At 37.2% G+C, this 22,740-nt stretch overlaps 1 protein-coding gene across 1 annotated transcript; it reads left to right on the top strand.

Annotated features, from left to right (window-relative positions):
• The first annotated feature begins 2,981 nt into the window (after window positions 1–2,981).
• Window positions 2,982–21,808, top strand: LOC114688859 (zinc finger protein 120-like). The gene is made up of 4 exons (XM_037201799.1): window positions 2,982–3,008; window positions 19,592–19,712; window positions 19,906–19,972; window positions 21,113–21,808. Exons 1-4 carry the CDS (start codon window positions 2,982–2,984, stop codon window positions 21,765–21,767), a joined length of 870 nt encoding a protein of 289 aa, XP_037057694.1. The 3' UTR covers window positions 21,768–21,808.
• The last annotated feature ends 932 nt before the right edge of the window (window positions 21,809–22,740 follow it).

Raw genomic sequence — 22,740 nt, 5'->3', positions numbered from 1 at the left:
CTACCTCCAGTGGCATGTTTCCTCCAGCAGGGCAACATTTCCTAAATCTTATCAAATGATACCACCAACATAGAATGGTTGATTTCTGTGACTTCAAGCATACTTGTTAGCTTTCTCTTACATGATCCCATTCATCATGAAAAAAGCTACAAGCCATTAGATGCCTCAACACCTGTTACAGGAATTAATGCTTACAAGAAAAAAATCTTCATAGAAAATTATTTAAAGAGTTATTTGATTTTTAATTTTGTAATGCCACTGTGTTTGTGTTAATATGTGATTGTGCATTGTGGTTCCTGAGGATACGAGACCCTTGGATCTTGTAGCAGAAATTACAGGAAGTTTTCAAAAATCAGACCTGGTCCTGGGAAAGAATAGTTCTTAACAGCCCAGCCATGTCACTAGTGCTGTGAATATTTTAAAGCCTATTTGTATCCTTTTGGAGTCAGGAAATGGGAACAAACTCATAAAAATAGAAATTACATTTATTTTTCATTGTAGCCTTGAAGGAAGTAAATTACTATGTTCCCTCAAGACTGATGGTGGAGATCACTGCACTGTAGTTTCCAATTTGTGACATTTCATGTAGACACAAAAGACAGGGTTTCTCTGTGTAGCTTTGCGCCTTTCCTGGGACTCACTTGGTAGCCCAGGCTGGCCTCGAAATCACAGAGATCCATCTGGCTCTGCCTCCCGAGTGCTGGGATTAAAGGCATGCCCCACCACCACCCGGCCTAAAACTTTTTTTTATCCAGTTAGAAAATGAAAGAATGGAATTCTCCACAGTGATGTCACAGTGCTGAGACTGACAGTAGCCAGAGATAGTTCAAATGAAATCTTCTGATCTTGCACAGAAGCAGTTGTGGCCTTCTGCTGAGCCAGCCTGCTGAGAGGCAAAAGCAGCTTTGTTCTGTGGTTAATAGACCTCCTCACAACTGTTCATCTAGGAGCAGAGTAAACAGTGCTGTTTGTTGACTTTTTATTGATGTTTTGTGTATTGGTGTTCTCTATCCTTTGTATCTGAGAATTGTGGCATTGGTACACTTATGTTTTATGTTAAACAGCAAGATTGACAGGTCATAGAGGCTCCAAAACAATGTGATTTTCACAGTGTCTTTTCCTCAATTTTCAGGTAACACATTGTGTTCCAAGATGAACACACCAGGGGCATTTCTTTCCATTATTTTTTTTTATATATATATATATATATTATATTATATATATATTTTTTTTTTTTTGTTTGTGTGTGTGTGTGTTTCTGCATGACTTTTAGGCAAGAATGTCCCTTAATGCCTCTGTTTTTGTGATCGTGTTTAGAAATGGATTTGCAAACTAAGCATGCTTAAGAAGTGCAGGAGCTCTACAATAACACATGTAGATTCCCTAAGTAAAATACAAATGCTTCCTTTGTTTAGAAAAAGCATTGTTTTGGAAATAACTCCCATGCTCTCCTTGCCTCCTGCAGGTAAGAAATCTTTCTTATTTCATCTGTCTTTTCTGATGTGATAGCTATTCTTGGTAGCCAACCCGACTAACTTTAGAATTAACTAAAATCCAAAGAGTTGGGTACCCCATGATGGATTTTCTTAAATGATTTGAAGTTAAAGACCCATCTTTAATCTGGATCATTTGAGGTGATAAGATCCACTTTTACCAGCTTGTTGGCAGTGTACACTTTGAAATCCAGCAGTCAGGAGGCAGAGGCAGTTGGATTTTCTGAGTTTGAGGCCAGCTGGTTCTACAGAATGGGTTCCAGGTGTATACAGATAAACTCTGTCTTGAAAACACCAAAAAACCCTATCAAACAAAGTGTAATAGCCACCATTAATGTGGATCTCACCTTCTGGTAGCAGCTAACATAAATAAAGACTATTGAAGCAGGAAGCTCTCTTTTCCTTCTTGCCATAGCTCTGGCTACCAAGTTTATTCTTTTACCAGCATTAGCATCTACTGCCTTAGACTTTTGGTGTATACAGAAGACCAGCTGAGATTTCTAACCTTATGAACTGAACACCTACTGGACTCTTTATATTTCCCTTGATAGCAACCATTGTTGGAAACACGGACCACAGTTTGTGAGACAATGTATTAAATCCACTTTTCACATACATGTAGAGATTCATTCTGCCAGTCCTGATCATGTGGAGAATCTTGATTAATGCAGCTGTGTTTTGTTTTCACCTACCCACTGAGGAGGATGTGCTTACTAACAATACAGTTCATAAACACAGTCTTCCTTGCTCCATTATTCTCTAAGTATTCAACTTTCCATGAAGACTACTCCTTATTATTATTTATTTGCCAACAGTTTGCTTTGATTTCAGGAATAAAACTCCTAAAGCAATGAAGCCATCAGCCAGCTTTCTGATGGGAGAAAGTCTTTTATCTTGTTTATGGTCTAGTCTGGCTTTTCATCCCTGGTTGTCTGAATTTTCTGTGACAATCAGGTCAAAAGTACTTTCAGTTCACCTGACCTCAGTGTGGAGCCCCAAACAAATATCTCATTTTTGTGTCCTTAAATCTCTCTTTAGTTGTTAATATTCTGGGCACCTTTCCACCTGTGAGACAGGAAGTCACTCCACTACACTTATGGTAGTGGGGTGTGCAAGCTGGTCACATTATGTCCCAGAGGATAAGGAGGAAGTATCTATGGAAAGCAGAAGACAGCAAGGTCTGCTCTTGGAGCAGGAGCAAGTGCTATTGAAACGCTTATCTCTGCTGATCTAGAAAATGTCTTTGTCTGGGGTGGAAGGCAGGGTCTGAAACCATTGTGCTGTGTCTTTAAGCACAGTGTAACCCTTAGGGAGGTGCTCTTGTCACTCAGGCCTCACCAGCCAATCAGGTACTCCAGGAAACTGTCCATCAGAAGTTGTGCCTAGTCCTTCATTCTGCAGGCTTCAGGCTTGGTTCGAAGAGAAGCTGGCACCAGTGTTTTAGTGTGCTGTGTTATGAATGCTGCTGCAAACAGCTGAGCAGGGAGCATGGGTGAGCTGGAAAACCACAACATGGTGAGTGAGGGCCTGCCATCCCCAGACTGGGACTAGCAGTCAGGTGAGTCATGCGAGCCAGTATGTTGGGTCCTCTCATGGCTGGCTGGGTGCATGTGGCCAGATGCAGAGTTTGTCATGTTCTTGCCTGGTCCTGCATGGTACAGCATGATCCTGTCTTGTCCTTCAGGCTCCAGTGTGGTTCTGCATGGTCCTGTGTGGTCTTTGCCATTTCTGTGGCAGGCTATTACCCTGTACAGAACTTCTCTCCACCAGCAGCATCTGTGTAGAGCATCAGGAGTAGGACTGTGCTTTGAAATATCCTTGTTGACATCACTGTGAAATGCTGGTGCCATTAGTGCTAATGTTGTTGCTATAGAACACAGATTTGCCAAACTCAGAACCCACTGGTTCATCTCATATCTCCCAAAAGTTCTGCACTTTGAAATTTAACATTAAGGTTTAGGAAACAACTGGTGTTTGTGAAGGGGCCCCAAAATAGCTTGAGCACACAGCAACCATGACAGGCTTAGGGGGATAGACATGGCTTCTGAGACAGGCTTACTGGCAGTCTAACATCCAGATCCAGGAAAAGCCTCAAAGGGATACCACCAGGGATCCACCCAGGGATGAGGAAATACCTAACATTCCAACCATTAGGTGGCCAGATGTTCTTGAGTCTAGCACACACCTATTTTTGTTTTACAATACCCCTAGACATTTGTCAGCCAATCAGGATCCTGAACCCAGGAAATCCCCTCACCCCTGCCTCTGCTTTGATAAAATAAAATCCCACCCTGCCTGGGCTCAGGGCCCTCTGCTCTCACCACTGCATTGGACAGACAGAGGGACTGAGCCCCATAACTTGAATAAAGGCTCTTTGATTTTTTTTTTTTTTGGTTTTTCGAGACAGGGTTTCTCTGTGTAGCTTTGCGCCTTTCCTGGGACTCACTTGGTAGCCCAGGCTGGCCTCGAACTCACAGAGATCCGCCTGGCTCTGCCTCCCGAGTGCTGGATTAAAGCGTGCGCCACCACCGCCGGCAAGGCTCTTTGATTTTAAAACATGGGATTTGGTCTCTGTGGTGGTCTTTAAGGGGTCCCTGTGATCTGGGCACAACAGAGTTAATTTTGTGGAGCTTGTAAACAGTATCTCCTGTGTCAAGTAGCACTCCACTGCTAACCTGTGATGTAGAAGAGTAGAATTGATGGTAATAGAATTGATGGTATAAGGGCTTCCCAGTTCTTTGGAGACATCGAGTCACAAAGTAGAGTTTACGAAAGGGAGGGCTTGTCCCAGTATCCCAAAGATAAGTAGTATGCTAACCATACCTATTAGAGATTAGTAAAATAAGATGATAGTGTTTTTTTCCCAGGATAAACCAGCTACATTCACATAACAAAGGGGACAACCTTGATTAATAACCAGCAGAAAGGCCTATTCCCTCCATTAAAAACCTGGCCTCTAAATGCTTCTCCAGTGACTATTACAATGTTACAGCCAACATTAAGTCTGGTGTGCCACAAAACTATGTTAATTTTAGAACAGGGGCATCTCTAGTCTTTTTGAAAATCAGGTTTGAGACAAGGCCTTCTATGTTGATTGAGGTGGACTTGAACCCTGTCTATAGCATCACAGGGCATTTCCCTTGCTATCTTCCTGACTAATTAATCCTAAATCTTGGTTTATACATCTGCAGCACTATAGAGTTCTAAAATTATCAGTGGGAGTCACATAGTGGACTGTCGCTTGCAGAACAGGGAAAGGATTTTTGTGTGGAACATGGCTCCTCCCTTCAGGCCAGAAGAGGAAGAACAGTATACTGTGTTCACAGTAGGGGAAACAGAGTAGACAATAGCTGGATCATAGACTGAAGTTGAGTGCAGTGAGCTGCAGGGGTCTCCATTACACTGAAGGATTGATGTGGCATGGTGAGTGACTTTCTGTGTAATTTCCCTGCATGCATTAGTTTTTTCCAGGTGAATGAAGACAGACAGAATTGATGTGTGCACAGTTTTGGGAGGATAGCTACTAAGTATTTAGTTTCCAATTAGCAAACACTCCCATGAAGATATGTGCAATCCTGGTTGACACAGTAAAGTTGGCATAGAGGTCTGAGGCACAGGCCATTGGCTGTAAATCTGTGTCAGCTTACAGCACTCAGCAGCTAATAATTTACATGAGACAAAGTCATACAAAGTCTTACTAAAGGCGTTTTCTCTAACAGGAAAGTGACTGCTCTTTTTCAACATCAGCATAGCCTAATATTCCTTCAATTCTTTTTATCATTTTAAAGTCAATTATGAGTATCATTTTAAAATTTCATTTTCTTTAAATGAATTAGTGCTCTAGTGAATGTTTGTTTCTATTTCCTAATGTTTTTTTATGTCACTAAAATTTTTATTCTATTTTTAATTAAGTGTAAGTTAATTAATTAATTAAGTTAACTAATTAATGTCAGCTTAAAATAGTAGTCCTCCATCTGCAAATTATGACTCCCTTTGGGGGTGTCAAAAAACCCTATCACAAGGGTTGCTTAAGACCATCAGAAAACACAGTTGTTTATATTATGATTCATAACAGTAACAAAATTATAGTTATGGGGTAGTAGTTAAAAGAATTTTATAGTTGTGGGGGTCACTACAATGTGAAGAACTGTATAAAAGGGTCTCAGAATTAGGAAGATTGAGAATCACTGGTCAAATTAATGTCTTCTCTAGCTGAGGTTTCTCTCACAATACATAATTGAAACTTGTTTAAAAATTTAATGCTTACTCTGCTGCCTAGTCTTGGAAGATAGTCTTGCAACTGCCTCCAGGCTGGGCCTAGACTGGTGTGTGAAAACAAAGATAAAAGGGTGAATGAGTTTCCTCCAATATCCCTGACTTATATTGGGAACTTAAAATGAAGAGGTTCTGTGCAAGAACTGAGTTCACAGATGAAGAGCAAAGCCAGTTGTATTCACAGCACAGAAATGGAGGGCCAAGAAGTTGTTTCAACTTTCCTACTCTGACAGTAGTTGATATTAGCAATGAGAAGTGAGGTATTAATTTTTTCATGATGTCATTGTTTTAACAGTTGAGTAATATTACATTATATAAATGTACCACGTCCTCTTTATATATTCTTCAGTTCAGGGACATCTTCACTATTTTTTAGTTATTGGCTATTATGAATAAATCTTCATAAATGAACATAGTTGAGCAAGAGTTACTAGGTTAGGATAGGATGGATCATCCTTTGAGAATGCCCAATACTGGTATAGCTGAGTCTTGAGATTGATAGATGCCCAGATTTCTGAAGAACCATGGTATTGACTTCCATGGTGTCTGTATTAGAATTAACTCCTACACACAATGAGGTTGTGTTGCCCTTGCTTCACTTCTTCATTAGCATGTCATGTCACTTGGGTTTTTCATATTTGCCATTCTGACAGTTCTAAGATGGAATCTAAAAGTAATTTTGATTTAAATATCCCTGGTGGCCAATGATTTTAAACATTTCTTCAAGTGTTTCTTGGGTATTTGACATTCCTCTGTTGAGAATTCTCTGCTTAGATCCAAACTCCATTTTTTTTATTAGTTAGATTTTCAAGGGTAGATATATGTATTATTCCTGGTTGCAGCTCACAAATAAATACACTGAGGCTTATATTTACAAGTGCTCAGCCTACAGCTCAAACTTGTGACTAATTACCTCTGATAACAGAAATTACACCATTTCTATCCATCTATGTGCAGCCCAGAGACTTGTGGCATTTACCTTTCTGGTGTGTCTTAATTCCTCTCTGTTGGATTGGTGACTCTTCTGTCTCTGAACTTCTTTTTCCCAGAATTCTCCTAGTCTGACTCTCCCTTCCAATCTCTACCTGCCCAGCTATAGGCCAGTCAATTTGTAATTAACCTTTGAGAGTACTACATATTCACAATGTACAGAAGGATTATTCTGTAGCATTCAATATCTTGATTTTTTATTTCTTTGCATATTGGATATTTGGCCTCTATTGGTTATGGAATTGTTAAAAATCTTTTCACATTCCTTAAGCTTCCTCTTTAATTGACTATGTCTTTTGCCTTATGGAAGGTTTACAACTTCATGAGGTCTCATTTATTAATTATTGACCTTAGTGCCTGTACTCTTGGTGTTCTGTTCAGAAAGTTGACTCCTGTGCCAGTGCGTTCAAGGCTTTCCCCCACATTGTCTTGTATCATTTTCAGTGTGTCTGGTTTTATGTTGGGGTTTTTGACCCAATTGGACTTGAGTTTTGTTCAGCATGATGAACATGTATCTATTTGAATTCTTCTACATGCCGAAATTCAGATTAACAGGCACCATTTGATGAAAGTGCTGTCTCTTTTTCCTTTCCATATTTCTTATTTTCGTTGTCAGAAAGCAGGTGTCCACATGTTTATGGATTTATGTCTGGGTCTTAAAAACTTGATTCCATTTTTCAACTTGTCTTTTTTACTGACAATATCATGTTGTTCTTTTATTGTTCAAGATTGTTATAGCTATCCCATTCTTTCAGTTATTCATATGAATATGCAAACTGTCTTTTCAGGGTATTCTAACAAATGTGTTTGAATTTTGATGGGGTTCGTGCTGAATCTTTAGATTGCTGTTGGTAGAGTGGCCTTTGTACTATGTTATTCCTGCTAAGCCATGAACATGGGGGATCTTTCCATCTCCGATACCTTCTTCAATCTCCTTCTTCAAATACTTTGAAGTTTTTATCACACTTATATCGCTTGCTTTGTTAGAGTTAATTGAACATGTTTTATAATATTTGAGGTGATTGTGAAGGGTGTTTCCCTTATTTCTTTCTCAGTCAGTTTGTTACTTTTTAGAGGAGGGGTACTGAATTTTTTGAGTTACCTTTGTATCTAGTCACTTTGCTGAAAGTGTTTATCAGCTGTAGTTCCCTTGTTGGAATTTAATCTCACTTATGTATACTATCATATCATCTACAAATAACAATACTTTGACTTTTTCCTTTCCAAATTGTATCTCATTTATGTCCTTCAGTTGTTTTATTAGTCTATCTAGATCTTCAAGTGCTATATTGAGTAGCTATAGAGAGTTCACAGCATTATCTTGTTCCAGGTTATAGTGGAATTACTTGGAGTTTCTCTCCATTTAATTTGTTGTTAGCTATAGGCTTGCTGTAAATTTCATTTATTACATTTATGTATTTACCTTGTATCCCTTATCTCTCCAAGACTTTTATGATGTATGATTTTGTCAAAGGTTTTTTCAGTGTCTAATGGGATGATACAGGTTTTTTCCAGTATATTTTATGGTGGATTGCATTTACTGATTTTTATATATTGAATAATCACTGCCTCTCTAGGATGAAGCCCACTCAATCAGTTTGGATGATCTTTTTTATGTATTCTTAGAATACATTTGCAAATCTTTTATTGGGTATTTGTTTCTTTATGTTCATGATGGCAATTGGCATTTTTTCACCTTATATTTACCACAATGCTGGAAATCTGTGCTGCATTACATTAATAATCTCAAGGTTATCAAGCAGTGGGGCTGTGATTTATTGAATACTAAAATTGGAATTCCGGAGTCTATCCTGATTTTTGCAATCTTCAGATTTTTTTTTTTTTTTTTTTTTTTTTTTTTTTTTTTTTTTTTTTTTTTTCTGTTTTTGCAATCTTCAGATTTTTAAGGGTCAGTTTTCTTTTTGATTTTATTAATTAGAATATTCTCTCTGTGTCTTTTAGCTTTTGATGAGGAATTGTCTGTCTTGCTTTTCTCACAGAACCAAATCTGTTTTTCATTGATTCCTTGTATTTTTCTCTGTTTCTATTTTGTTGATTTTATTCCTCAATTTGATAGTTTCTTCCTGTCTACTCCTCTTAGGTATGCTTACTTATTTTTGTTTTAGAGTTTTCATATGTCTGTTAAGTTGCTAGAATGAGATTCTTCATTCTTTTTACTTTTATGTAGATTCACACTTCTATGAAGTTTCTTCATGTCACCCTTTTGTTGTCTCCCTAAGTTTTGGGTAGTTTGCATAATTATTTCCTTGAATTCTAGAAAGTTTTTAATTTCTTCTTGATTTCTGCCTTGACCCATATTCTTCAGTAGAGATTTGTTCATTGTCCATGAGTTTGTAAGCTTTCTGTTTTTTGTTTGCTTGGATTTAATATGCAGCTGTAATCCATAGTGCTCTGATAGGACACAGTCATTATTTCAATTTTCTTGTATATGTTGAGACTTGAATTGTATCCAAGTATGTCATCAACTTTGGAGAGAATTCCATGTAGTGATTAGAATAAGGTGGATTGTTTTTCTTTGGGTAGAATATTCTCTAGCATCTATTAGATTCATATGGTTTATAAAATCCATGAGTTCTAATATTTCTCTGTTTGGTTTTCATCTGGATGACATGTCCATTTGTGAGAGTAGAGTATTGAAGTCTACCACTGTCAAACACTTTGTGAGAGTCAATGTGTCATTTAATCTGTACAAGTGTTTCTTTTACAAAAGTGAGTGACCTTGTATTTGGGGTATAGATATTAACAATTGAAATGTCATATTTGTGGACTTGTTCTTTGATGAATGTGGAGTATATTTCCCAACTCTTTTGATTAATTTTTGACTGACATCTATTTTGCTAGATACTAAAATGGCTATACAAGCCTGCTTCTTAGTTCCAATTGATTGAAATGTTTTGCCCAGCCTTTATTTTTCATTAATATGTGCCAGGAGTCATCCCTGGTGGTGGATGAGTCCTGCAGAGGGTGTAAGGAGTCAGCATGGAAAGAAGTAAGCCAGGCCATGGTGGTCAGGACAATCTTGCAGCCTGACTGACTAGCAGCCAGAGTTTTTTTTTTATTTATACAGAATTTAGTTAGCAGGGATGCATTCATGATGTTCCAAAACATAGATGATATCATTTTTGATTTGGGACATGTGTCTCACTTCCTTTTGCTCATCTTTTAGTCATCATTAATAAACTATGATAGAACAGAGTTATCATTTCCAATTATTTCCCCTTTAGTTTTGGCATCATTAAAAAACAGAGTTATCATTATTACTCATTAACCCCAAAACCCAATTTTTTAGAATCTAGAGGCATATGACAGCCTGTGCTCAGGCTGGTTTCTTTGGTTGCTTCAAGGACACTAGACCAAAAGAAAATCTTCAACCACCCTGGGCATTTTGCCATGTCTCAAGCAATGTATTATTAACTCTTAGTGGTCAGAATGCCCAGGAAAAATCCTCAGGCTAAAACTGCTGTCGTTATTATTCCAATTCTGCCATAATACAATCAATGTTCACATTTATAACCTTATAGAATTTGTCTATATGTCTATTCCTGGCATTCTGTTGTTTCTTGGTCATAAGACATTATAGTGGCTCTACATGAGCTAACTTCTAAGAGAGGGAGGTCCTAACACCTCATACTTTTATTATCTTTCCACTCCACACGTTGCTCATCAATATGTCTTTGTGTAGGGCGGTTGTATGCCACATAATTGTCTGAGTGTTCAGTGGGAAGAGCCTTGTAATCTCAACTGCAGACAATTCCTCCAGCCCACTGAATCTTGTTGACCTTTTGAATTTTACTTTGTTTTGAATATCTTGTTCCAGTGTAAATAGAAGGACAGATGTTTCAAGAATGTCTCATAGCCTAATAAAGAGACCTCTGGCTTTTTATGTGTCACAATGTCCAAGGTGTAAGGAAGACCTTCAAGTAGATAAGGATATCTCCCTCAGAGTGGTGGTGGTGGGGGGATACTATGTTCAGGACTATCCTGGATAAGCTTAGGTACAACATTCCTAAGAGAAGGCATAAATGATTCATAAGGAATTTTCCATCAACCCAATATCCTCAAGTTGTACAAATATTAAAAGTAACAGGTGGAGATGAAAACCAAAGGTGACATGGAAGCCATCATGTGGCTCAGCTTTGCTGGATCTTTGTCAAGCAGCTGTGCTGGCTTTATGACTTCTGCCATTCCATTCAGATATGACTGTGCCACATATCTGTCCTTGATTTTGAAGTGGGTTTCTTGTATGCCATGCAATGATAGATATTGTTTTTGAATCTATACTCTTAATTTGTGAATCCATTGGGGGAATTGAGGCTATTAATATTGAGAGATATCAGGAATTATGATTATTAATATCTCTTATTTTGTTCTTGTTATTGGTGGTGATGATAGCATGTGAATGAGATTATGTTAGTTTCTGTGTGTGTGGGGGTGTGTGTGCATGCGTTTCCATTCTTTTGGTTTTGCTGATGTGATATTATTTATTTACTGTGTTTCCATGTGTATATCTAGCTTCCTTGTGTTGGATTTTTTTCTTCTACTACCATTTGTAAGGCTTGATTGATATGTATATAATGTTTAAATTTGACTTTATCATGAAATATCTCATTTTCTTCACTTATGGTGATTGAAAATTTTCTGGATATAATAATTTGGCATGGCATATGTGGTTACTTGGAGCTTGCATCAATGTGTCCAAGAGCTGGTGGATTTTAGAATCTCCACTGATAAGTCCGGTGCAATTTTCATAAGTCTGTCTTTATATGTTACTTGGTCTTTTTCATTTGCAGCTTTTAATATTCTCCTTTGATCTGTATGTTTATTGATTTGCTAATTATGTGACAAGGGATCTTTCTTCTCTGACCCAATTTATTTGGTGTTTTGCATGCTTCTTTGTGCCTTCATGAGCACCTCCTTTAACTTAGGAAACATTTATTATATGATTTTATTGAAAATATTTTCTGGACATATGAGCTGGGTTTTTTCTCTTTCTTCTTTTCCTGTCATTCATAGGTTTGGTCTCTGCATAATGTCCCAGAATTTTTTTTGCATCAAGTAATTTTTATATTTAACATTTTTTGACTGATGTATCCATTTCTTCTACTGTATCCCCAGTGCTTGAGCTTCTCTGTTCCATCTCTCTATTCTATTGGTGAATCTTGCCTCTGTACTTTTTGTACTGTTTGCAGTCCTAAATTTTTCATTTCTAGAATTCCTTCAGTTTCTGTTTTCTTTATTGTTTCTGTTTCCATTTTCATTTTGTAAACAGTTTTGTTTCCTTCATCTATTTGTTGGTTTATCTTGGCTTTATTAAGTTATTTATTGGTTTACTGCAATTGTTTTTGTTATTCTAACTTTCTTGAAGGAATTTATTGATTTCCTCCAATTGTCTGTTTGTGCTTTAATGAATTTATTTAAGGTATTTATTTATTTTCTTTTTAAGAACCTCTATCATCACCATATAGATTTATTTTAAGGTCTTTTTCTTGTATTTCTGCTATGTTAGAAAATTTAGGGGGCTAGAGAGATGGCTCACAGGTTAAAAGCACTGACTGCTCTTCCAGAGGTCCTGAGTTCAATTCCCAGCAACCACATGGTGGCTCACAACCATCTATAATGAGATCTGTTGCCATCTTCTGGCCTGCAGTCATATATGCTGTATATATAAAATAAATAAATCTTAAAAAAAAGAAAAGAAAATTTAAGGCCCACTGTGATAGTATAGCTGAACTCTATTGGTTCCATGTTGCTCTGACTATTACTATGTTCTTATGCTCAGCATCTGGGTTTAGGGTGATTATTAATCTAGGTGCTAGTTTCTAACATCATCTTGGTTTGATTGGAGTTTTGTTTCTGGGTTTCTCTTTTTTCTTTGGAGTTTCAGAGTATGTGTTGAGTGAGTATTGCCTTTTGTCCTGGCCTTCTTGGCTGTTGTGTTCAAGGGAGAAAAAAGCCTTGGTGGTGTTGGAAGCTGGGGAAAATAAATGCAGAGGAACTGATATTAGGGATCCACAGAAGGCATGGAGAGGGCAGAGGGGAAGATGCCTTGGCATTCTACTCCAGTGGTAAGGGCAACTTTTGGAATAAGGTCTAGGGTAAGTGACAGTGTGGTAGATCTGCAGGCAATTTAACTGGCATTCTAGAAGATGTAGCAAATAATTGAGCCAGGAGTGTCTGCCCATTTGAGTGATGTGATTCAGATATGAAGTGAGTAGGGGGGAGGTGGCTATGGTTTTTGGAATTCAGAGGGGACATGGAAAGGGAAAGGAAAAGCTGCAGTTCTGTTTCAGCCTTGGGGTGACCCTGAGTATTTTGTCTTGAGTAACAGAGAGTTGGGAAAGTCTGAAGGTAGCCTACCTGATCCCATACCCAACATCTTAATACCGATTCATTAGGTTCCCAGGGATTATTCATTTCCTTATTTCCTTATTTAGGTTTCTGTTGTGGTTAATCTGTGAAAGACTTTCAGTTTATTGGATAAAAAGTACTATGTGGGCTGTGCATGTCACTCTGCAAGTATTCTTCTTGGGGTGTTTAGATACCAGCACCCAAGTTTTTAGGCTTGTAACTATTTGATATTCCCAGATCCAGGGGACCTGATATGCTCTTTGTTGTGTCATCTGTACACATGGAAAATATGCTCTTTCACACACACAGATATACACATAAAATATGGCTAGATTTGTTTTCAAAAGCCCTTATGACTTATAAAAGAATTAGAGGAAATCAGGTTGCTTTAGGTATAGAATAGAAATCACACAATATTTATTTAAAAAGCTTTTATCTTTCATTTTGTTTCAAAATTTTCCATTTTCCCACTCTGATGCAGATTTACAACTAATCTTCAATCATAGGAAAGAAAATCATTTCTAAATGATCTAACAGACATCCTTTTCATTACCAATAGAGAATTATATAACTTTAAGAGCCAAAACTATTTTCTACAATGTAGAAATATCAGAATTCAAGGAAGTCTATCCAATTTTGGTGGGAGAGTCCTTCTCACCCAACCCATTTTTTTGTGTTTTGAGACAAGGTTTTTCTATGTAGTTTTGGTGTCTGTCCTGGATCTCACTCTGTAGTCCAGTCTGGCATCAAACTCATAGAGACCTTCCTGGCACTGCCTCTCAAATGCTGGAATTAAAGGTATCTTCCACCACTGACCCCATTTTCTATTATTGGTGAAGGCAAGAACTGCAGTGCACAAGGTGAGTGTTAGTGTTTTCTTTGATTTGAATTTTCATTTAAAATGTAATATTTCTTGTTCAAGTGACAATGTTATATTTGTATGTCTGCCTCTCTATCTTCTTTTGTCAGTGGTACCATCTATGTTTTGTGATTATTTTTTTAATATTGTTTTATAATTTAATTTAATTTTACATATCAGCCATGGATTCCCTTGTTCTGCCCCCTCTGGCCCCCCCTCTGCCTTCTCCCCAGTCCACCCCCCATTCCCATCTCCTCCACGGCAAAGACTCCCTTGAGGATTGAGTTCAATCTGGTAGATTCAGTCCAGGTAGGTCCAGTACCTTCCTCCCTGGCTGAGCCAAGTGTCCCTGTATAAACCCCAGGTTTCAAATAGCCAACTCATGAACTGAGTACAGGATTCAGTCCCACTGTGTATAATCTAGTCATATTTCTTTCTCTGGAAAATGATGAACCTTCACCTATTTTTATTTTCTGGAAAACTGATCCATTATGTCAGGGGTTTCTTGAGTTTATTGGTTTAGCAACTTTCTGTGGAGGAAAAAATTAAGCTTTCTTTTCTTGCTCCTAGAAAGTTGTATTTCCTTATTTTTAGCATATATGTATTTCTAGTTGTTATTATCATTAATGGTTGCATTTTATCTACTTAAGTTATTGGCATAGTTGATATATTGTTTTTGTTTTTTAAAATCTTCTCACATATTATTATCTTAATTAATGTCAATAATTCACATTCTACAGCTACCTTTGACAACATCAGTTGAGGATGTTCCCCATCAGAATGGCTGGTTGCTAAGTCTTTGAGAGATTTTTTTGATTGATGATTGATGGGTGATGGCCCTTCCACTGAGTGTGCAATATCCCTAAGAAAGTTTGCCTGCACTGGATAAGACAGTAAACTAAGCATTAGATAATGACCAAGTAAGAGAGAAAGCCAGGAAATGAATATTCCTCATGGTTTTTGCCTTCAGTTGCTAGACTGAATTATAACCTAAGCTCCCACAATGATGGAAGAATGAGCCAAATAAGCACATCCTTTACCTGAGGTGCTTTTGTTTAGATAATTGAATCAGAGCAAGAAAAATTTAAGTTATAACAGAATGTGATAAACCAAAAGTGATTTTGTTATTCAAAGGTCCTGGGAATGATGACTTTTGGAGAAATATTAAAGATAACAAAATTTAGATAGAAAAGGACATAGAACGCTGTACACAGAGCTTCATTGGTCATTCTTGTAGTATTTAGAATAAAGTACTGTTGAAGGTACTGTAAACAGTTGGGGTAGAGGACATAGGATTACAGTAGGAATTAAGATAGAGGTCATTTGTATGATATTTTGGCACCTAGCCTTTCTTATTATGCCATGTTCCCAAGAAAATGATTAAGGAAGCATTAAAAAAAATAATGGGGCTGATTTCTTAAATGGAATAATGACTCTCTCAGGTGCCTATTAGTTATGATTCATTCAGGATTACAGTGAAAAAATTCAAGAAGTGGATCATAAATATATGAAAAGTCTATGGGTTGTAGAGTAAAACAGTACTATATATTTTAGATGACAGTCAAATGCTGAACAGAGACAGGAATTTTCAGGAAGATTATAACCATTATATAGAAGGACTTTGTTCTACATTGGAAATCTAGCAAGATGTCTGAAGGGTAAGAATCCATCCTTCTATACCATGAGTTAATGGAGGCATTAGGCAAAGTGATTCCCAGTCCCAGGAAGGAACTTCATACAAACCCTGCTGCAGCTCTGATCCAAGCATGGTAGGGGCCATCAGAACTTAGAAGCCAAATTTGGGGGAATCATTGATGAATTGGTTCTAGAAACCAGAATGATTCAAAATTTAAGTTCATACATTGTTAGTCTGGGTTTTCAGATCAGCACTGTTATTGCCATGTGTGTTTGGTATGGTCAGAGCTCCAGTGAGGACACTGTCTAAGTTCATTGCATGATACTATGAGGATGCAGGCTGGGTCGCATTTGGAGACCATAAGATGTTGAGATGCTTAAGCTATGAGACATCTTCCATGGATAGCTGCATATATGGAGAGGAAGTAACCAAAGAGAGAGATGTATGGGAAGTTGTGGGTTGAAAGTCATCTAAGCCCTTTGAAAATGAAGCCCCATGTGTCTGACACAGAACTACTAGATTTGATTGTTGCCCTGCTTAGTTTCAGTCTTCTCTTTGTCCAATCTTTCCTCATTATGTCTCAGTTACTCTCCTTTGGAATGGGAATGGGTTTTCTCTGCCATTTACTTGTTGGAAAGATTTAAATTGTTTTCTGATTTTATAAGATGACACAGTCAAGAATTTATCTTGAGTGTCAAAAGAGACTTTGGACATTTGAACAATGTAGAGGTGTTGCAGACTTGGAGGATTATTGAGTTGGCTAAATGATCATGGATAATCCTGAGCCTATAGTGATGTGGGCCAAAATCTAGTTGACTGTATGAAAAGATCCCAGATAGAATGACGTATTTGAACATATGTCCCTCCTTGGGAGCTTTCTCTGGGGTGCTTTTAGATCCTTAAGTAGGAAGAACCTCTCTGGAGGAAATATCTCATGGGGGAGGGTATGATATGTATCTCCATAGCCTCAACTCATTTTCTTTTCTAGGTTTCTATTATGTTGTGGTTAAAATCAATCAACCATATTTCTTCTTGTACTGTCATGACTTCAACACCTATAGATGGTATTACTAAATCACATAAGATGCAACCAAACAAAGTAGTATTCAATGCTAAGCCATTTTCTAGCATGATTTTTTTTAAATTTTGCTGTTTTTATATTTGTTTCCGATGATATACTTTGTCTGAGTCACCCTGATTGTCCTAAACATAGTTCTATACACCAGCCTGGCCTTAAACTCTGAGATTCATCTGACTCTTTCTTCTATAAGCTTACATTAAAGGTTGGTCAAAATTCCAGGTTTTTTTAATAGATATTATTGGGTGATTGGCCTAGAGTATACATTTTTGTACATGTCAAACTTGTGCTGTTTTTCTGAGCTTTATCCCCAGCTTTAATTTTAAAATTTGGCAGAGGATATCAGTCTCTTTCCCAGGATGGCAATATTCAGGACAGAACTAGTGCCTGGGTCTTCTGAGCCTTTAAATTACATGTGTGTGACATTCCTCTTGCTCATTGTGTTTGTTTTGATTTTTTAAAAATAATTATGATTCTTTTTGCCTGTATACATGGATATGCACCACACATATATGTGGCCCTAGCAGTAGTCAAAAGACAGTCTTAGAATCCATGAGCTTGAAATAATGAACAGTTGTGTGATTTCCCCATTTAAGTCCTGGCAATTGAACCCATCTATATGAAGGAACAGCAAAAGCTCTTAACTTTGAGTCATCTGAACTGCCCTGTGCTGTGGGATGATCTGTATGTCAAATCTGTTGCTCTGATTGATCAATAAATAAAACACTGATTGGCCAGTGGCTAGGCAGGAAGTAGGTGGGACAAGGAGAGAAGAGAATTCTGGGAAGCAGAAGGCTGAGGCAGAGAAACACTGTCAGCCACTGCCATGACAAGCACCATGTGAAGACACCGGTATGCCACAAGCCACATGACAAGGTATAGATTTATGGAAATGGATTAATTTAAGATATAAGAACAGTTAGCAAGAAGCCTGCCATGGCCATACAGTTTGTAAGCAATATAGGTCTCTATGTTTACTTGGTTGGGTCTGAGTGGCTGTGGGACTGGCGGGTGAGAAAGATTTGTCCTGACTGTGGGCAAGGCAGGAAAACTCTAACTACAAATGGCACCCAACATGTTGGCAAGAGTTTCCACCTAAAACCTGAGAAAAAAGATTCTAAAACGGAGCTAAAAACAATTCCTAGTTGTTTCTCTCAAGTTAGCAGCAGCCTGTGTGTTTGAGCTATCATGGCGGGTTTCAGGCATAAAAGGCTGCAGTATAAAGCAATAGGCTTAAGGTAATATAAAAAATAAACCACATAAAGATGACTATCACACAGAGAATTTGGATTATGTTCTCTTTGATATTTGTAACTGAAGAAAAACATTTGATTGTAAAAGCTGTTGAGTTATGCCAAAATGTATATTTTAAGGGTACCTTGACTTCAAAATTTGCATGTAAGGATATGTTGCATTAGAAAGGTGGCTCTGCTTGTGTTTCTACAGAAAGCCAGAGGCTATGGATTTGTTCCAGATTAAGATACATTAGGTTTGACCAGCCAAGACCACCTGAAAGGTCTCTGATGACACCATGGCCCAGATGATCCAACATCCAGAATCATTTCAAGGCAACAGGCTCAGACGATACAGCCTCACGGACTACTCCATAATCCTAAAATTTTCTTTGTGTCCCCATAAGATACAGTGCCTCCCTCCAGCAGGAAGTAGTAAGAGAGACTACGCCCAAATCCCCAAATATACCAAGCTAGCTTTGGAGATGTGTAAAAGTTAAAACCTTCCTTTTTGAAAAAAAAATATAGGGGAAGTGCTGTGGGATGGTCTGTATGTCAAATCTGTTGCTCTGATTGATCAATAAATAAAACACTGATTGGCCAGTGGCCAGGCAGGAAGTAGGTGGGACAAGGAGAGAGGAGAATTCTGGGAAGCAGAAGGCTGAGGCAGAGAGACACTGCCAGCCACCGCCATGACAAGCACCATGTGAAGACACCGGTAAGCCACAAGCCATGTGGTAAGGTATAGATTTATGGAAATGGATTAATTTAAGATATAAGAACAGTTAGCAAGAAGCCTGCCATGGCCATACTGTTTGTAAGCAATATAAGTCTCTGTGTTTACTTGGTTGGGTCTGAGCGGCTGTGGGACTGGTTGGTGAGAAAGATTTGTCCTGATTCTGGACAAGGCAAGAAAACTCTAGCTACAGCCCTGTGTTTATAATCAATGGTGATATTGCTAATGTTATCATCTGTCTATTTGAAACTGTTTCAATAAACAGTTCTTTTTTTTAGTAAGATTTTTTTAAACTACAGTTTAAACTAGAGCAATTCAGGTTTCTTGAAGATAAATACAGAACTGGAGTGAATGCCTAACTCTTTGTAGCAACTTCATTAAAAAAAAGTCTCTGTGTTTATCCTATCTTTTTTGTACATTTGATTGATGTTTGCAGTGCAGACAGGTTCTTAATATTCACTTCTTGCTGTCCTGGAACTGACTGCATAGACTAGGCTAACTTTCAGCCTAGAAGTACCTATAACTGCCTCTGCTTTCCGCGTTCTGCGATTAAAGGCATGAGCCAATACACTAAACTTACTCATCTTTTTTTTGTAGTTAGTTATTATTCATACAGTTTCTCTTATGTATACTCAGTACAGCTGATGTGTTTACTTGTATCTCTATGTCTGTTAATAAGCATTTCTCTTGCAAAGTGATATCCCATTCAAAGCATTCAGCAAAAATAGAAGCAAACCACATATTCTGTTTCATTCTAAAAAAAAATTGATGATTATATTGTAATGTCTGGGTTGTACAATAAGTGTGGGAAGCACCAGAATTATATGACCATATTGTCAAAGTAGCATGCATTTACAATGTTGCCAGTATCATGCTTTTGTTTTATACATATACATGGCATACTTATGTATGGCATATTTTAGGATGCCGTGACCTATGATGATGTGCATGTCAACTTCACTCAGGAGGAGTGGGCATTGCTGGATCCTTCCCAAAAGAATCTCTATAAAGATGTGATGCTGGAAACATATATGAACCTCACTGTATAGGTAAATTTTCCTCCACATTTTAAAATAAACCAACAACTGTTTCTTCTTTATTGATGCTCTTTGGTAATTCTGATTGAGAATGCGGAAGAATGAGGTGACTAAATCAGGCATGGTTCTAAGGATCACTGAAGATAGTAACTTAAATTTTGCACAAATTTCTGTAATATTTCATACATTTTCTCATCTTATTTTAGGATACAATTGGGACGATCTTGAAGTTGAAGAACATTGTCAAAGTTTTGAGCAACATGAAAGGTAATTTTCATGTGAAAGCTGATACAAATGTGCCTCTGGATATATTTTAATGTATTTTTAAGTTTTAAAGAAATGCAGCAGTGTAAATAATCACAGCTTAAAGTACATTCATGATGTTCATAATCCATATACCTGAAAGGTAGGTAAGTGAATTGTGTTGGTAGGTCATTCCTTTGAGAAGAAAGACAAGCAATCAATGCCTTAACAGAAATCAGCATTTGAATCATAGATCTATCAGAACTGTGCTGTAGAATTTCCAATTCATTTAGATTCATATCACTCATACTACCAAAGGTATACACATTGAATTTATAAGTCTATGTCCAAAACATTCTAATAAGCAAGTAGTCCATAGTATAGCTAGTGTTATTGTCTAGTTGTTCTGACTCTGCTAAGTTTAATGAAATGGGTTGTTAGATTCAAGTGTTAAGGGAGGATTGTAGGGGAGAATCCTTAAAACCTATAGGACATGTCCATGAGGAACAAAATGTCAAAAAGTGTAGAGGCATTGTAGAAACCTTGTATTTGTTATTCTTCATTACTAGGAACATCATATGTCACTCTGGATAGGGAACATATGAACATAGGGATATGGAAAGAAGAAATGTATCCTTGTACATCTCAGAACAATTATAAGTTATGCAGTAGTCCCATGTTGAGTAGCCTTGCTAAATGTGATTCAAGTTTACAGGTAATTGATTTCCCAGCTTAAAAGAGAATACATCAGCAAACAAACTGATGAGAAGCCCTATGAGTAGTGAGAAGATGTAATACTTCTGTTTTCCCTGGTTCACTTTGAAAATATACTAGGATTCACCGTATAAAAAATATATTGATGAAATAAGTAGGGAGAAAGTCTGAATTCTTCCAGTTCTTTTCATATATATGAAAAAATCTCCTTGAGAAAAAAGATCCCATAAATGTGAGTCCTGTAATAAAGTTGGTTACCATAACAGGCATCTCCAAATGTGGAAAATAATCCTTATTGAAGGAGAACAATATGAGTCTAAGCAAAGTGATAAAACCTTAAGATTTGATTGCTTTTTACATGTACAACAAACTGAAAAATTCTTAGAGAAATAAAGATGTAACAGTGTAATAATTGTGGTAAAGTTTTACATTTTTTAATTATTCTTATAGGCATGAAAGAAGTCAAAAGGGAGAGAAACAATATGAATGCAATCAATGTGGTAAAGCCTTTGCACAACATGGTAATCTTAAAAGCCATCAGAAAACACATACTGGAGAGAAACCCTATGAATCTAATCAGTGTGGTAAAGCCTTTGCTCGCCAGAGTGTTCTTCAATTGCATAAAAGAACACATAGTGGAGAGAAACCATATGAATGTGATCAATGTGCTAAAGCCTTTAGACATCATGGTAATCTTCAAAGACATACAAGAACACATACTGGAGAGAAACCCTATGAATGTGATCAATGTACTAAAGCCTTTGGAAATCATAGTAATCTTCAAAGGCATACAAGAACACATACTGGAGAAAAACCCTATGAATGTAATCAGTGTGGTAAAGCCTTTGCACAAAGCAGTGCTCTTCAATTGCATAAAAGAACACATACTGGAGAGAAACCCTATGAATGTAATCAGTGTGGTAAAGCTTTTGCACAAAGCAGTGCTCTTCAATTGCATAAAAGAACACATACTGGAGAGAAACCCTATGAATGTAATCAGTGTGGTAGAGCCTTTGCACAACATGGCCATCTTCAATTGCATAAAAGAACACATACTGGAGAGAAACCCTATGAATGTAATCAGTGTGGTAAAGCCTGTGCATAACACAGTATTTTTCCAATGCATGAAAGAACACATACTGGAGAGAAACCCTAGAAATGTATTACTATTAGTGTGTAATTGCTGTATAAAAGCCTGTGAATATAACTTTACATCTTGAACATCTATAAAAAAAAAAAACTCATACCAAAGAAAATGTGACTATAAAGGATTTGATAAGATCTTTAGCAAACACTTATATTCAGTTACACGTGATTATTATCGAGAGAATTATCTCCAATAATTCTTCAAGAATTATTCTTGAAGAGAATTTTGATGTTCCTCTGTATTTGGTTGATACCTGCTAATTCCCATGATCAAAAGGACTACGGATTTAAAAGATATGGTAACTCTTTTGGATTTCATACTTCAGTTACGTGAGATAATGAACCCAGGGGTGAAACTTCATGAATGTGTACTAATTCATTCCTGTTTCTGTGATATAACATCATGTTAATGTGAACCTATGAAAGTACTTAATTGGCCCTTGGTTCCAAAGCAATACAAGACAAGCATGAAACTGGCATGGAAACAAGTGTCAGACATGGCAGCTAAAACAGGAAACTAAAAATTCACAATCTTAATCTGCAACATAAAGCTTAAAGTATAAATGGGAAATGTTATACTCAGGCCTAGCCCCAACAGCGCAGCATTTCCTAAATTTTCCCAATTAATACCACACACTGAGAACGATTGATTTCTCTGAAGACAAGCCTACATGCTTGCTTCCAGTTAAATGTATCAATACATGATCGGGAGTAATTCTGTAAGCCTTCTGATGCTTCAACACCTTTTGTGACTAGTATTACAAGAGAAAAACATTTGTAGTGAAAATTAGTTTGAAGATTTGTTTTAATTTTAATTATGTGATGTCCATCTGTATTGTGCATGTGCATTCTGCTTCTCAAGAATGTTAGACCCTTGGAACTTCTTGCCATGGAAATCATTGCAAGTTGACAAAACTCTGACTTTGATCATG

Source organism: Peromyscus leucopus, unplaced genomic scaffold, assembly GCF_004664715.2.
Source record: "Peromyscus leucopus breed LL Stock unplaced genomic scaffold, UCI_PerLeu_2.1 scaffold_1445, whole genome shotgun sequence".
NCBI classification, from domain to species: Eukaryota; Metazoa; Chordata; class Mammalia; order Rodentia; family Cricetidae; genus Peromyscus; species Peromyscus leucopus.
The sequence above is the reverse complement of the archived record's forward strand: the minus strand, read 5'-3'. Positions and strand labels throughout refer to the sequence as shown.